Raw genomic sequence first — 14,850 nt, forward strand, 5'->3', positions numbered from 1 at the left:
GGTCTCAGATAAAGGCTCAGGTTTTATGAAGCCCTCCCCTCTGGTCTCGGGAAAAATATTGGTTTTGATGCAGCCCCTGCCTTGCCAGGGGAATCTAAGTGGTAAACCTTTTATATGTTTATGTTCAAACCAGCATAGGGATGTAAAGTGGCCACCTAAGGCCCTTGCACACTGGGGCGTTTTTCATGCGGTACAGCGCTAAAAATAGCGCTGCTATACCGCATGAAAAATCATGCCCCTGTAGTGTTCAATGTGAAAGCCCGAAGGCTTTCACATTGAAGCAGTGCTCTAGCAGGAGCGCTCCAAAAGTCCTGCTAGCCGCATCTTTACCGCGGTATAGGAGCGGTGTGTTCACTGCTCCTATACCGTGCCTTCCCATTGAAATCAATGGGAAAGCGCGGTAAAGGGCGGTATTAACCCTTTTTTGGCCGCTAGCGGGGGTTAAAACCTCACCGCTAGCGCCCGAATATCACGGTAAATACGACGGTATAGCCGCGCTACAAATAGCGCGGCTATACCGTCACCGCGGCTGCACGCCTCAGTGTGAAAGCAGCCTTACAGAGCATGCATGTACCTTTCCACATCTGACCCGTCCAGGACTAAATTAAATACAAATGCCAACTTCCAGCTGCAGAGTCAGAGCTGTGGTATTCTGAAGGCTAAAGAGGGGGGAAATCTCAGAAGTAGAAGTGGATGTGCACATACTGAGCACTCCAGCATCTCCCTTTCCACCCTTAATAATCCAGGCAGGCTTCTATGCCTTCTTTTTTTTAATATATATATAATTTGGATGGCATGCAGAGGAGTCGGCACCTCTGTAAGGCTGTCATTGGAGCGTCTTTATTGAATTCCTTTGCATGGATTCCTCACACTGCCTTTGTGATCACCAAGACAGGAAGTAAGGGATAGTTTCCCCAAGTGGGTAATATAAACCAGACAGAACTTCCTTATTGATGCTGATTTAATAGATTTTTACTCGCATTCCACCTGAAAGTGTATTTAAACCTAAGAAAAGGAATGCAGTTTAGCCCTGTCCTAGGGTGCCAGTTCTTACATGGTACTGTATGTACGGAGGTCCAGCATTGTCCCCCTAGGAGAGGCCTACAGAACTCCCACCCTTCTCATCAGCATAGGGAGGTAGTCTGTGATCCTTGATCCTCAGAGATAACTGGGAACAATGTACTGATAAGAATGCAGCATGCGCAGAGAACACAGGAATTTATCATCTCAAGACTTCTGGCGGGATTAACAGGTATTTTTTGCTCTTTCAGTTGTGAGTTGTGTACTTAACAGACCAAGAGGGAGCAAATAAGAGATCATTGTTCGGTTTTACATACACTTTTTCTCTTTCCTGAAGACGCTCAATGATAATAGTTTGCCACTCCCCCTTATACCGTTCTCAGCAGGAGCCTCCAGTGGCAGCAGCGCCACCCGCCGGATGTGAGGAGGAAGTGATGACAGTAAGATCTTAGCATGGCATGCGATGTGTGCTGTTTGTGTCCTCTATCTTGTCACATTTCACATTCAATGTAGAAATAAAAGAAGGTTTTTTTTTTTTTTTATCCCATTATTTTTACAAGGAGAGATAAATTGTTTACATTAAAGACGCAGCTCTCAATGGGAGTGCCTTGCTTGCATCATCCTGAACCCCCACAATTCACCTTTTTTATTATCAGTTCAGTATTCCATCTGTTCAGTTACTTGTTGTATCTCGTCCTTCTGTTTAATGAATCATTCCCACATTACTGTGTGTGCGTCTTTTAGTGACCAGATTGTTTGTTTTAATGTTCCGTCTTCTGTAAAAGGCCCACCTCACTGCATTGCTGCAGAGGTATTTTATCTTATCCATTGAGGGACACAGGAATGTTATAGCGCCGCCTACAGACGATTAAGGTACTGTCAAACAAATGATGTAAGCCAGCCCCCAAATAAAATAAGATGGGTAACTTGTGCTCTACACTGTGTGTAAAATAAGAAAGTACAAAATAAATTTGTATCGATTGATGTAAAAAAAACAAATATATTCCAAGATGTGTAACAAGTACTAAGTGGATAAAGTTGCCAACACCTGTAGTGTCACCACATATAAAATAAAATAACAATTATATTTTTATATATATATATAGTGGCACTAAATCTTATAGAATATTTGGAGTGAAGCATCAAAATAATGCTCTAATAACCATAAACCAAAAAAATATATATAATAAAATCACTATATCATAAATATAAAAGTGTAATTGATGAACCGAAAATAAGAACAGACTGGGGCAGATCCTCGTACAGCGGCGCATTTATGCCGCCAAATCCAGAAAGAATCAGCGCCGTAAGTTACGGCGGCGTAGTGTATCTTTGCCGGCGTAATGGTGCCTAATTCAAATAGATGTAATGGGGGCGTGTTTTATGTAAATACGTTGTGACCCGACATAAACAACGTTTTTTTTAACTGCGCATGCGCCGTCCGTGGGGGTATCCCAGTGCGCATGCTCGAAATTAAACCGGAACCAGCCAATGCTTACGACGGTGACGTCATTCTACGCAAATTCCTATTCGCGAACGACTTACGCAAACGACGCAAACAATTCAAAATTGTACGCGGGAAAGACGGCCATACTTAACATTGAGTACGCCTCATAATAGCAGCTTTAACTATACGCCGGAAAAAGCCGAACGCAAACTACGTTAAAAAATGCGCCGGACGTACGTTCGTGGATCGCCGTAAATAGCTAATTTGCATATTCAACGCGGATTTCGACGGAAACGCCACCTAGCGGCCGCCGAAAAATTGCTTCTAAGATCCGACGGAGTACTAAGGCGTACGCCTGTCGGATCTATCCCAGATGCCGTCGTATCTTGTTTTGTGGATACAAAACAAATATACGACGCGGGAAATTTAAAATTACGCCGGCGTATCTATAGTTACGCCGGCGTAATCCTTTTGTGGATCTGCCCCACTGTGTTTATTATTCAATATGACCACAATGGGTGTTCCCAGAGTCCAGTGCAAAACGTGAACACCAAAATAATAAATAAAGTTCTTAGAGAGGTGCTGAAAGATTGCTTCAAAATCCAGTGATGATCCAGTGACAGTTGTGCAGCCCAGTGCTCAATCCCTTGAGAAAGTCACGTGGTAGTGTCGCAACGCGTTGGAAGGAGCCAGGTGACGTCACTTCCAGTCACGGCCGAGACCGGAAGTTCAGATCTGTTAGAGTTCCGTTACAGTGTGACCCCACAGTCTCGGTTGCTGGATGCATAGCGGATATTCAGTTGTTCAGGGAAGCGGTTGGGTAGTCCTCTAAAATGTTATTGGCATATCAGCGCCCGTTGACCATCCCTCAGTTGGGCTGCTTTTGGACATACTGACTGTTTTTGAATTCCTGAACGTTCCGTACTCATTTTGAAGTCCAATGAGGAACGCAGGTCCTGCCCCCCCCCCCCCCCCCCCGTGTTTTGTCTGACCCCCTCTATTGTTTTCTCACAAAACTGATGCATGCTGAGTAGAGGAAGGTTATAGAAGAGGCTGGCCTTTTCTGTTTGCTAGTCACCAAGCTCCTGTAGGTGGCAACATTAGCATTCCTGTGTCTTTCAATAAAAAAAGAGATTTTATGGTAAGTACAATAATCTCCTTTTCCCGCCAGGCATGGTGCATAGGTGAGTAATTGGGAGGTTGGGATCATCAGCTGTTTGAACACCAACAATGGGAAAAGTTGGGGCTTTGTGGAGGACTCTATAAATGACCACCTCCTAAAGTGTTGGCACATTGTGAAAAGCACGTCCTTGAGACGTTAACAAAGATGCCATTTGCTGTAAACCGCATCAAGTGGGTAAGCTGAAGGCGCACATTGCAGCGGCGCTCGGGGAGGTACAGAGAGGAGCGCGGCTCTCAGCGCTGGAGAGCGGCTTTTGTGTGGCGCACAATGGAGCCGGGAAGCAAAACAGGCCGAGGTGTGAAGTGTTTTATCTGTGAAAGCCACCTCCTCGTCTTCAGGCCTGAAAGGCACTTTAGTACATGCAGGAACCTCTATAGATGTTGTTACATTAGTGGGGGGAATATTCCACATACAACAGATTGCTTAATGTACATTTTATTACAACTGCATAGATTATGTACATACAGAAGTGTGAGCGCTCATTGTACACGCCATAAAAGAGACACTTGTCTGTCATCTGACATTACACCTTTCATTCATTATATCTCTCTTTATAACCTGATCTGAATAACCTTGCTGGGTGATCGTCTGACCCGCCATCCGGGAAAGTCGCAGGTGCTGGCAGCCATTACTCCCTGTCAATGTGACAGTTATATTGAGGTTTTCAGAGATTCATTTACAGTAAAACCTTGGTTTGAGAGTAACTTGGTTTGAGAGCATTTTGCAAGCCAAGATACTTTTTTTAATACATTTTGACTTGATATACAAGTAGCGTCAGGTCACAACTGGGTAAAAAAGAGAAGAGAGGCGCCTCTAAGACCCGGTTCACACAGGGGCAGCACGACTTTTGGGGAGACTCAGTGTAAATTTTCTAAGTGTAGCAATATGGTTACATTTAATGAAGGTACAACATTTAGCAACATATTGCTACACTTAGAGGCGCCTCTCTTCTCTTTTATACTCTGGAGCTCCTGATGGATTTTGCTTACCCTTGGGGAGGCTTCCATTTGTGGATGGACATTTTATGGTTACACAACCTATCACATTGCTATAAACTTTTTATATGGACTATAAAACTGAAGGACTAAGGGTCCTTTCACACCAGCGGACCGTTCGTCCGTTCATTACAAGTCTTTTAACTGACTTGTAATGAATCCCTATGGGAACGTGTCCGTTAGCGGATGGAGCATCCGCTAGCGTCCGCGTCAGTCGGGATCCGCTTTTCCGAACGGAAGAAACCCTATTTTTCTTCCGTTCGGCGGAACGGACCGGATGCAGACGGACAGACAGTCCGTCTGCATCCGGTCCCCCATAGGGGACAGCGGAGCAGAGACAGAGCGGTCCCTGCACTGTGTGCGGGGACCGCCCTATCCGGCGACAGCTCAGCAGGGATCCCCGCTGAGCTTTGGCGGACACACGGAGCGCACCCAGAAACGGTCCGCTCCGTGTGAAAGAGCCCTTAGAAGTGAAAATCGATTTTGGGTGCAGTGGCCCTCGGGGCCGGTTCACACCACAAAAACGCACTACAGATACGTTCTGGACGAGTTTCTGCATGTGTGTTTTTTTTATGCATTTCTGGATGCATTCCAGATGCTTTTTAGAATAGTTTTCTGTTTTTCTCTTTCACTGTACTGGGGTCCGGTGCATTTTTGATGCATTCCAATGCATTTTTCCCATGTTCCCGTGATCTTTGCACAGTGGTGGTAACGGGCAGTGTTTCTTTCTTCTAGCAGCCGGAGGTGAAACCTCAGAGCAGTGCCGTCCAGGAGCTCCGGGGTATGTTGGTAAGTACCCCAGACTATCAGTCTGATGCTTCCTCTATGGGTGGATTATGGAGTTAATAGATTGTCTGTCTCGTGGCAGAATACCATCAGCTCTTCAACCAGTCAGAGGAGACATGGCACCATCAGCACAGCCTCCACCGAAACAGAACTTGAGAGGATTCTGCGGCGCCGCAAAGTGACGACAGATCAAGATGCATCCAGTAAGTGGGCAGCCATATTTTCCTGAGACCATCCCAGGAGAATATATGATTGTCTGGAGGTGTGATGGACGACCTCCCCTACCCAGTTCCACCTAAACCTTTCTAGAGGCAGAAAGAACTTCTGGGTCATTGCCGATATTTTATGGCAGCCCTTAAGAGTGCCCCATCTGCTAGATACGTAAAACATCTTATGAACTTTGCTGGACCAGAACCATGAGGAGTGCACCACCTGTTTAGTCTCATCAGTGTGGATTGGCTGGTTTAGGAGTCACTTCTCCCCCCTGCATATGTTTGCCATTACCTGCAGTCTGCCTATTCAGCCCTTGTATGCCAGTGAAGTCACTCATGCATTGCTGCTGACTTGGCCCCTCTGTCCTGCATTGATGGGGGTCAGAGGGGAGTAACAATACCATGGTGGGTCAGAAAGGAGAATCAATACCATAGGGGAGAAACCATACCATGGGGGGTCAGAGGGGAGTAACAATACCATGGGGGAGAGGGGAGTAACAATACCATAGAGGGTCAGAGGGGAAAAACAATACCATAGGGGGTCAGAGGGGAGTAACAATACCATGGGGGTCAGAGGGGAGTAACAATACCATGGTGGGACAGAAAGGAGAATCAATACCATAGGGGGTCAGAGGGGAGAAACCATACCATGGGGGGGTCAGAGGGGAGTAACAATACCTTAGGGGGTTAGAGGGGAGAAACAATACCTTAGGGGGTCAGAGGGAAGAAAATACCTTAGGGGGTCAGAGGGGAGTAACAATACCAATGGGGGTCAGAGGGGAGTAACAATACCATGGGGGTCAGAGGGGAGTAACAATACCTTCGGGGGTCAGAGGGGAGTAACAATACCTTAGGGGGTCAGAGGGGAGTAACAATACCTTAGGGGCTCAGAGGGGAGTAACAATACCTTAGGGGCTCAGAGGGGAGAAACAATATCATATGGCAGTGTTGGCAAACCTTGGCACCCCAGATGTTTTGGAACTACATTTCCCATGATGCTCATGCACTCTGCAGTATAGGTGAGCATCATGGGAAATGTAGTTCCAAAACATCTGGGATGCCAAGGTTTGCCATCACTTCCATAGGGGGTCAGAATCCACTGGGGGCCATGCTGTAAATCGGTGTCTGGACTGTACTGTAAGTTGGCTTGTTTCAGGGTCAGTGACTGAGATTACTGAAGCCAGACATTCCACAGGGCAGAGCTGCCAGCTCCCGTTTTTTTTCTCTGAAAGGTGCACTTTGGGTGGGGGGTTCATATAGCATGCCGTGTAAAAAATGGCATTTACCAAGAAAAGATGGTAACCGTCTTCTACCCATATATTGTACACCACTGATTTCAAATATTGAATTTGTCCCTGTTCGGTTGAATTAAACTGACAATGTTTTTTTTTTTTCTTTCCTTTTTTCAGCGGGACCCCTGACCTCCACCGAATCCAAGTCAATGCCAGTCCTGGGCTGCTTGACCAACTCACCCCTACGCCAGAAGGGCAGAAACGCTGAATCCGAGATGCAGTGTGGACACCCGACATCACAGATACAGGGTGCCAACAAACCTATCCACATAAAGCAGACATCGCAGTAAGTGACTCCACCATGTGTGTCACCTTTGTGAATCCCAGCCGTGACCTCCAGAATTGAAGATGCTAAGAGAACGATTGAAATCTTGGGTGTGGTGAATGTCAGTCTGTGCCAAATTATCTAACAGATGATCCCCATGTGTAGAGACAGGACAGATCTATTATCACCTTTAATCCCCCCGCAGTGTGCATTTCAGGAAAGGAACAACGTTACAATCGCTTCATTAAATCTAATTTCCTCTTTTCCTGGCTGAAGACAAAACAGAGGAAAGCTTTTTTTGCTGCCTTCTGTGCTGGGAGCCTCCACCACCTCCTGTAATGGAGTCCTCCTATGTGAGACACCTCTGCAGCCCCATGTATGGGGGTCCTCCATCTCCTCCTGTATAGGAGTCCTCCAATGTGAGACACCTCTGCTGCCCCATGTATGGGGAGCCTCCATCTCCTCCTGTATAGGAGTCGTCCTATGTGAGACACCTCTGCTGCCCCATGTATGGGGAGCCTCCATCTCCTCCTGTATAGGAGTCCTCCTATGTGAGACACCTCTGCTGCCCCATGTATGGGGAGCCCCCATCTCCTCCTGTATAGGAGTCCTCCTATGTGAGACACCTCTGCTGCCCCATGTATGGGGAGCCTCCATCTCCTCCTGTATAGGAGTCCTCCTATGTGAGACACCTCTGCTGCCCCATGTATGGGGAGCCCCCATCTCCTCCTGTATAGGAGTCGTCCTATGTGAGACACCTCTGCTGCCCCATGTATGGGGAGCCTCCATCTCCTCCTGTATAGGAGTCCTCCTATGTGAGACACCTCTGCTGCCCCATGTATGGGGAGCCCCCATCTCCTCCTGTATAGGAGTCCTCCATAGGCGTGCGCACAAGGTGTGCCCAGGCACACCCTAATCACCTTGTGTAGCACAGATTTCCCCTACTCTCCTGGTTTCCCCCACATCGCTCCTGTCTTCCCTCCTCTCCTCTCCCACTGGCTGTTGCTGCGGGGGATGCTTTAGGATGAGTGAGGGAAGGAGCCGGTAAACATGTAATTCACTGGCCCCTTCCCTTTCTAAATGAACATTGTACGTGATCGGTAGTGTGTGTTTGAGCTTTGGGGTGCACACCCTAATGCAATAGACTGCGCACACCTGTGGAGTCCTCCTATGTGAGACACCTCTGCTGTCCCATGTATGGGGAGCCTCCATCTCCTCCTGTATAGGAGTCCTCCTATGTGAGACACCTCTGCTGCCCCATGTATGGGGAGCCTCCATCTCCTCCTGTATAGGAGTCCTCCTATGTGAGACACCTCTGCTGCCCCATGTATGGGGAGCCTCCATCTCCTCCTGTAATGGAGTCCTCCTATGTTAGACACCTCTGCTGCCCCATGTATGGGGAGCCTCCATCTCCTCCTGTATAGGAGTCCTCCTATGTGAGACACCTCTGCTGCCCCATGTATGGGGAGCCTCCATCTCCTCCTGTAATGGAGTCCTCCTATGTGAGACACCTCTGCTGCCCCATTTATGGGGAGCCTCCATCTCCTCCTGTAATGGAGTCCTCCTATGTGAGACACCTCTGCTGCCTCATGTATGGGGAGCCTCCATCTCCTCCTGTATAGGAGTCCTCCAATGTGAGACACCTCTGCTGCCCCATGTAAGGGGGCCTCCATCTCCTTCTGTATAGGAGTCCTCCTATGTGAGACACCTCTTCTGCCCCATGTATGGGGAGCCTCCATCTCCTCCTGTATAGGAGTCCTCCTATGTGAGACACCTCTTCTGCCCCATGTATGGGGAGCCTCCATCTCCTCCTGTATAGGAGTCCTCCTATGTGAGACACCTCTGCTGCCCCATGTATGGGGAGACACCTCTGTTGCCCCATGTATGGGGAGCCTCCATCTCCTCCTGTATAGGAGTCCTATGTGAGACACCTCTGCTGCCCCATGTATGGGGAGCCTCCATCTCCTCCTGTATAGGAGTCCTCCTATGTGAGACACCTCTGCTGCCCCATGTATGGGGAGCCTCCATCTCCTCCTGTATAGGAGTCCTCCTATGTGAGACACTTCTGCTGCCCCATGTATGGGGAGCCTCCATCTCCTATAGAGGAGTCCTCCTATGTGAGACACCTCTGTTGCCCCATGTATGGGGAGCCTCCATCTCCTCCTGTAGAGGAGTCCTCCTATGTAAGACACCTCTGCTGCCCCATGTATGGGGAGCCTCCATCTCCTCCTGTATAGGAGTCCTCCTATGTGAGACACCTCTGCTGCCCCATGTATGGGGAGCCTCCATCTCCTCCTGTATTGGAGTCCTCCTATGTGAGACACCTCTGCTGCCCCATGTATGGGGAGCCTCCATCTCCTCCTGTATAGGAGTCCTATGTGAGACACCTCTGCTGCCCCATGTATGGGGAGCCCCCATCTCCTCCTGTATAGGAGTCCTCCAATGTGAGACACCTCTGCTGCCCCATGTATGGGGAGCCTCCACCTCCTCCTGTATAAGAGTCCTCCTATGTGAGACACCTCTGCTGCCCCATGTATGGGGAGCCTCCATCTCCTCCTGTAGAGGAGTCCTCCTATGTGAGACACCTCTGTTGCCCCATGTATGGGGAGCCTCCATCTCCTCCTGTATAGGAATCCTCCTATGTGAGACACCTCTGTTGCCCCATGTATGGGGAGCCTCCATCTCCTCCTGTAGAGGAGTCCTCCTATGTGAGACACCTCTGTTGCCCCATGTATGGGGAGCCTCCATCTCCTCCTGTATAGGAGTCCTATGTGAGACACCTCTGCTGCCCCATGTATGGGGAGCCTCCATCTCCTCCTGTATAGGAGTCCTCCAATGTGAGACACCTCTGCTGCCCCATGTATGGGGAGCCATGTATGGGGAGCCTCCATCACCTCCTATATAGGAGTCCCTCTATGTGAGACACCTCTGCTGCCCCATGTATGGGAAGCCTCCATCTCCTCCTGTATAGGAGTCCTATGTGAGACACCTCTGCTGCCCCATGTATGGGGAGCCTCCATCTCCTGTATATGAGTCCTTCTTTATGAGAAGCTTCTGCTGTCTCATGTATGGGAGTCCTTTACTTCCTCCTGTACAATGATAGCGTTCCATTAATGGGAAATCTACTGGAGCAAGGTGAACACTGGGACAATAAAATAAAAGGTCTGATCCTTAGCAGAGAATTCCCTCTCCAGTTGCCCTCCTTTGATAATGGTTTATGATCATGCCATCCAGGATCCATCATGCCTTCCATTACGCTGTCGGTATGCCCTTGGCTCCCTGAACATGGGGATTGATATGGACTGTGGGACTTTCTGTTAAAGAGCTCCCTGATAATGGGGACTGCTGTGGGTCCATCTGTCATAGAGATCCCTGATAATGGGGACTGCTGTGGATTCATCTGTCATAGAGATCCCTGATAATGGGGACTGCTGTGGGTTCATTTGTCATAGAGATCCCTGATAATGGGGACTGCTGTGGATTTATCTGTCATAGAGATCCCTGATAATGGGGACTGCTGTGGATTTATCTGTCATAGAGATCCCTGATAATGGGGACTGCTGTGGGTCCGTCTGTCATAGAGATCCCTGATAATGGGGACTGCTGTGGGTCCGTCTGTCATAGAGATCCCTGATAATGGGGACTGCTGTGGGTCCATCTGTCATAAAGATCCCTGATAATGGGGACTGCTGTGGGTCCATCTGTCATAGAGATCCCTGATAATGGGGACTGCTGTGGGTGCATCTGTCATAGAGATCCCTGATAATGGGGACTGCTGTGGATTTATCTGTCATAGAGATCCCTGATAATGGGGACTGCTGTGGGTCCATCTGTCATAGAGATCCCTGATAATGGAGTGTTTTGACGCCCTGCTGTAGAGGACTATCGGGGAGAATAAAGGTGTGGCAAATGGCAGTCTAATACTAATACTAAAACTTTCTCCATCTGCTCCACAACACTGTGACCTTGCTCTCACATCCAGCCATATCTGTATAGTTTAGGCGCCCCCCCCCCCCCCCCCACTGTCTGGCGTTGGCTTTGTTGATGGATTCTGGAATGGGGGGGGAGGGGGGGCTCCTTGTTACCTTTTCAGAATTCTCTGGGATTTTGTGTCTGTGAAAAGCGATAACCTTCACACCGCCATGCCGCACCTCTGATCACCTTTTGTGTTTCTTTTGTTTTTTTTGTTCCGCCTAATAATACAAACACGGCAGAGAAAAGGAAATGGCAGAAAGTTGAATCGGGCTGCGGAAGAAAAGGATAGGGAAATAGCTGTCACACCAAGGTCTGCCGGATCCGGGCTGAATTGGCATGAAAAGCATCTTTCTGGTGACTGTCACGGTTGTTAGGACGATGAAAGGCGGCGCCGCGCTCAATCTGTCTGCTCTGCACAAACTCAATAAGGGGCTTGTAAAGGGGAGGAGAAGAAGGGTTATCCCTTAAAGCAGAGGATCTCCACCTCTCTAGTGCCGTGACCCCCCCCGGGTAACATTTCCTAAGTTGTGGGGACCCCTAACAGTAACATTATTTTCATAGCGTGGGTTGTCAGCACCCAGGGCAAGACAAGTAATTTGTGCCCCTAACCCACAAACCCACTAGTACAGTCTTAAAACCCCTTCTGGTACATTTTAGGATCTACCTCTCCTTCTCCTTGTTCTCCTTCTCTCTCTATCCTGATTTCTTGTTTTTCCCCCCCCCCATCCCTCTCTCTAGCCGTCTCTCTTGTTCTTTCTCTTATTTTGTTCTCTTCCTTTTTCTTTATTCTTTCCCTCTTTTCCTCTCCCTTTCAAGTATTCTATATTTATATTCCGTCTCTTACTCCTTGGTGGGGGGACTTGGGATGAGTGGCAGTGCTGGGCGGAGTTCTCATCCGCCAACTTAGGTGCTCTTAACCACTTAAGACCCGGACCTTTATGCAGGTAAAGGACCTGGCCAGTTTTTGCGATTCGGCACTGCGTCGCTTTAACTGACAATTGCGCGGTCGTGCGACGTGGCTCCCAAATAAAATTGGCGTCCTTTTTTCCCCACGAATAGAGCTTTCTTTTGGTGGTATTTGATCACCTCTGCGGTTTTTATTTTTTGCGCTATAAACAAAAATAGAGCGACAATTTAAAAAAAAAAAATCCATATTTTTTACTTTTTGTTATAATAAATATCCCAAAAAAATATATAAAAAAACATATTTTTTCCTCAGTTTAGGCCGATACGTATTCTTCTACTTATTTTTGCTAAAAAAAATTGCAATAAACGTTTATCGATTGGTTTGCGCAAAATTTATAGTGTTTACAAAATAGGGGATAGTTTTATTGCATTTTTATTAATATTTTTTTTTTTTAATACTAATGGCGGCGATCAGCGATTTTTTTTTCGTGACTGCGACATTATGGCGGACACATCAGAGAATTTTGACACATTTTTGGGACTATTGTAATTTTCACAGCAAAAAATGCTATGAAAATGCATTGTTTACTGTGAAAATGACAATTGCAGTTTGGGAGTTAACCACTAGGGGGCGCTGAAGGGGTTAAGTGTGACCTCATATGTGTTTCTAACTGTAGGGGGGCAGGGCTGGACGTGTGACGTCATTGATCGTGTTTCCCTATATCAGGGAACACACGATCAGTGATCAGTGCCACAGTGAAGAACGGGGAAGGTGTGTTTACACACAGCTCTCCCCGTTCTTCAGCTCCGGGGACCGATCGCGGGACACCAGCGGCGATCGCGTCCGCGGGTCCCGCGGTCACGGAGCTTCGGACCGGGTCACGTGCACACGCCGGCGGCACGCGCAACCCCACGGCTGGGCTTAAAGGGCCACGTACAGGTACGTGGATGTGCCCAGCCGCGCCATTCTGCCGACGTATATCGGCGTGAAGGGGTCCTTAAGTGGTTAAACAAGGTCACCTGCAGATCTGAGAACTGTAGTGAGGACTTTTAATGGCAACTATAATCACAGGTAGTGTTACTCGCTGTGTCTCCGGCTTCACTGTGTTTGCAACTTTGTGGTGTCTCGCAGCAGTGACACCTGTGCCGAAATCAGGAGATAGGGCAAATCGTCATTCGACCCCCAGGTTGAGAGCCACTGCCTTAAAGAGACCTGTTTGGGATGGGTGAGGGTAGGTTGTCACCTAAAGGGAAGATGACAAACTGTAAATAAAAGGAGAATCCTTCCTCTGCAACAAAGAGGTGCTGGAAAAGTCACTGGAAGGTGTATGCAGGCCACAACCAGCTGAGACTTGTAGTTCAACAGACCTGGCAGAGTGGGCTGGGACTCATAGTTCCCCGGATCTATCAGAGCTCGCTGGGTCTTGTAGTTCCATAGACCTGGCCGAGTCTTCTGGAACGTGTAGCTTTGCACACCTAGAAGAGATGGCTGGGACTTGTAGTGTTGCAGAGATGGCTGGGATTTTTAGTGTTGCAGAGATGGCTGGGACTTGTAGTGTTGCAGAGGTGGCTGGGACTTGTAGTGTTGCAGAGGTGGCTGGGACTTGTAGTGTTGCAGAGATGGCTGGGACTTGTAGTGTTGCAGAGATGGCTGGGACTTGTAGTGTTGCAGAGGTGGCTGGGACTTGTAGTGTTGCAGAGATGGCTGGGACTTGTAGTGTTGCAGAGGTGGCTGGGACTTGTAGTGTTGCAGAGATGGCTGGGACTTGTAGTGTTGCAGAGGTGGCTGGGACTTGTAGTGTTGCAGAGGTGGCTGGGACTTGTAGTGTTGCAGAGATGGCTGGGACTTGTAGTGTTGCAGAGGTGGCTGGGACTTGTAGTGTTGCAGAGATGGCTGGGACTTGTAGTGTTGCAGAGGTGGCTGGGACTTGTAGTGTTGCAGAGGTGGCTGGGACTTGTAGTGTTGCAGAGATGGCTGGGACTTGTAGTGTTGCAGAGGTGGCTGGGACTTGTAGTGTTGCAGAGATGGCTGGGACTTGTAGTGTTGCAGAGGTGGCTGGGACTTGTAGTGTTGCAGAGGTGGCTGGGACTTGTAGTGTTGCCGAGGTGGCTGGGACTTGTAGTGTTGCAGAGATGGCTGGGACTTGTAGTGTTGCAGAGGTGGCTGGGACTTGTAGTGTTGCAGAGATGGCTGGGACTTGTAGTGTTGCAGAGATGGATGGGACTTGTAGTGTTGCAGAGATGGCTGGGACTTGTAGTGTTGCCGAGGTGGCTGGGACTTGTAGTTTTATCCTGAAGCTTCTGCAGCTCTCATGTGACAGATGAGAACTGTTTAATAAAACAATTACAGTGGGTGCCGACAGCTCTGGAGGATTGCCGATAATTATAAAGAGTCTCAGGCTCTTGAAGGCCCCCTCGTCCTTCCATATATTCCACAATATAGTGTCTGTAAAGAGGATCTGTCCCCGGACATTCAATTCTTTGGTTTGTCCCTCTCCCAGAATGATCCCTTTTTTTGGAAGTAGGCACCTCAAGGTAATCTAATTTTTTGCCACAATTTTTTGGAAATGAAGAAACCTGCTGGTATTTATGGGGTTAAAACATGGAGCTTAGTAATAGTGCACTAGATTCACTAAATGTAAAGCTTATACCCACGTGGGAGAAAGATGTGAAGGGGTTGAACTGTCCATTCATGGATTAAAATCTGGTTACTTCCACAGGCACCAGGCGAGTTTCCACTCATGTGTGGGCGCCGTTCCCGTTTATGAG

General features: G+C 48.3%; 1 protein-coding gene across 10 annotated transcripts in view; it reads left to right on the top strand.

The window, feature by feature from the left end:
• Window positions 1–14,850, top strand: part of SHTN1 (shootin 1) — a 148,978-nt gene that overhangs the window by 120,627 nt on the left and 13,501 nt on the right. For 9 of the 10 annotated variants that reach the window (XM_040361496.1, XM_040361498.1, XM_040361499.1 and 6 more), the window contains 4 exons: window positions 1,404–1,460; window positions 5,381–5,434; window positions 5,514–5,634; window positions 7,053–7,221. In XM_040361496.1, coding sequence (XP_040217430.1) covers window positions 1,404–1,460; window positions 5,381–5,434; window positions 5,514–5,634; window positions 7,053–7,221 — 401 coding nt within the window. The remainder of the gene's footprint in view (window positions 1–1,403; window positions 1,461–5,380; window positions 5,435–5,513; window positions 5,635–7,052; window positions 7,222–14,850) is intronic. The other variant, XM_040361500.1, reaches the window with a different exon arrangement.

The sequence above is a fragment of the Rana temporaria genome, chromosome 8 (assembly GCF_905171775.1).
Source record: "Rana temporaria chromosome 8, aRanTem1.1, whole genome shotgun sequence".
In the NCBI taxonomy this organism is placed as follows: Eukaryota; Metazoa; Chordata; class Amphibia; order Anura; family Ranidae; genus Rana; species Rana temporaria.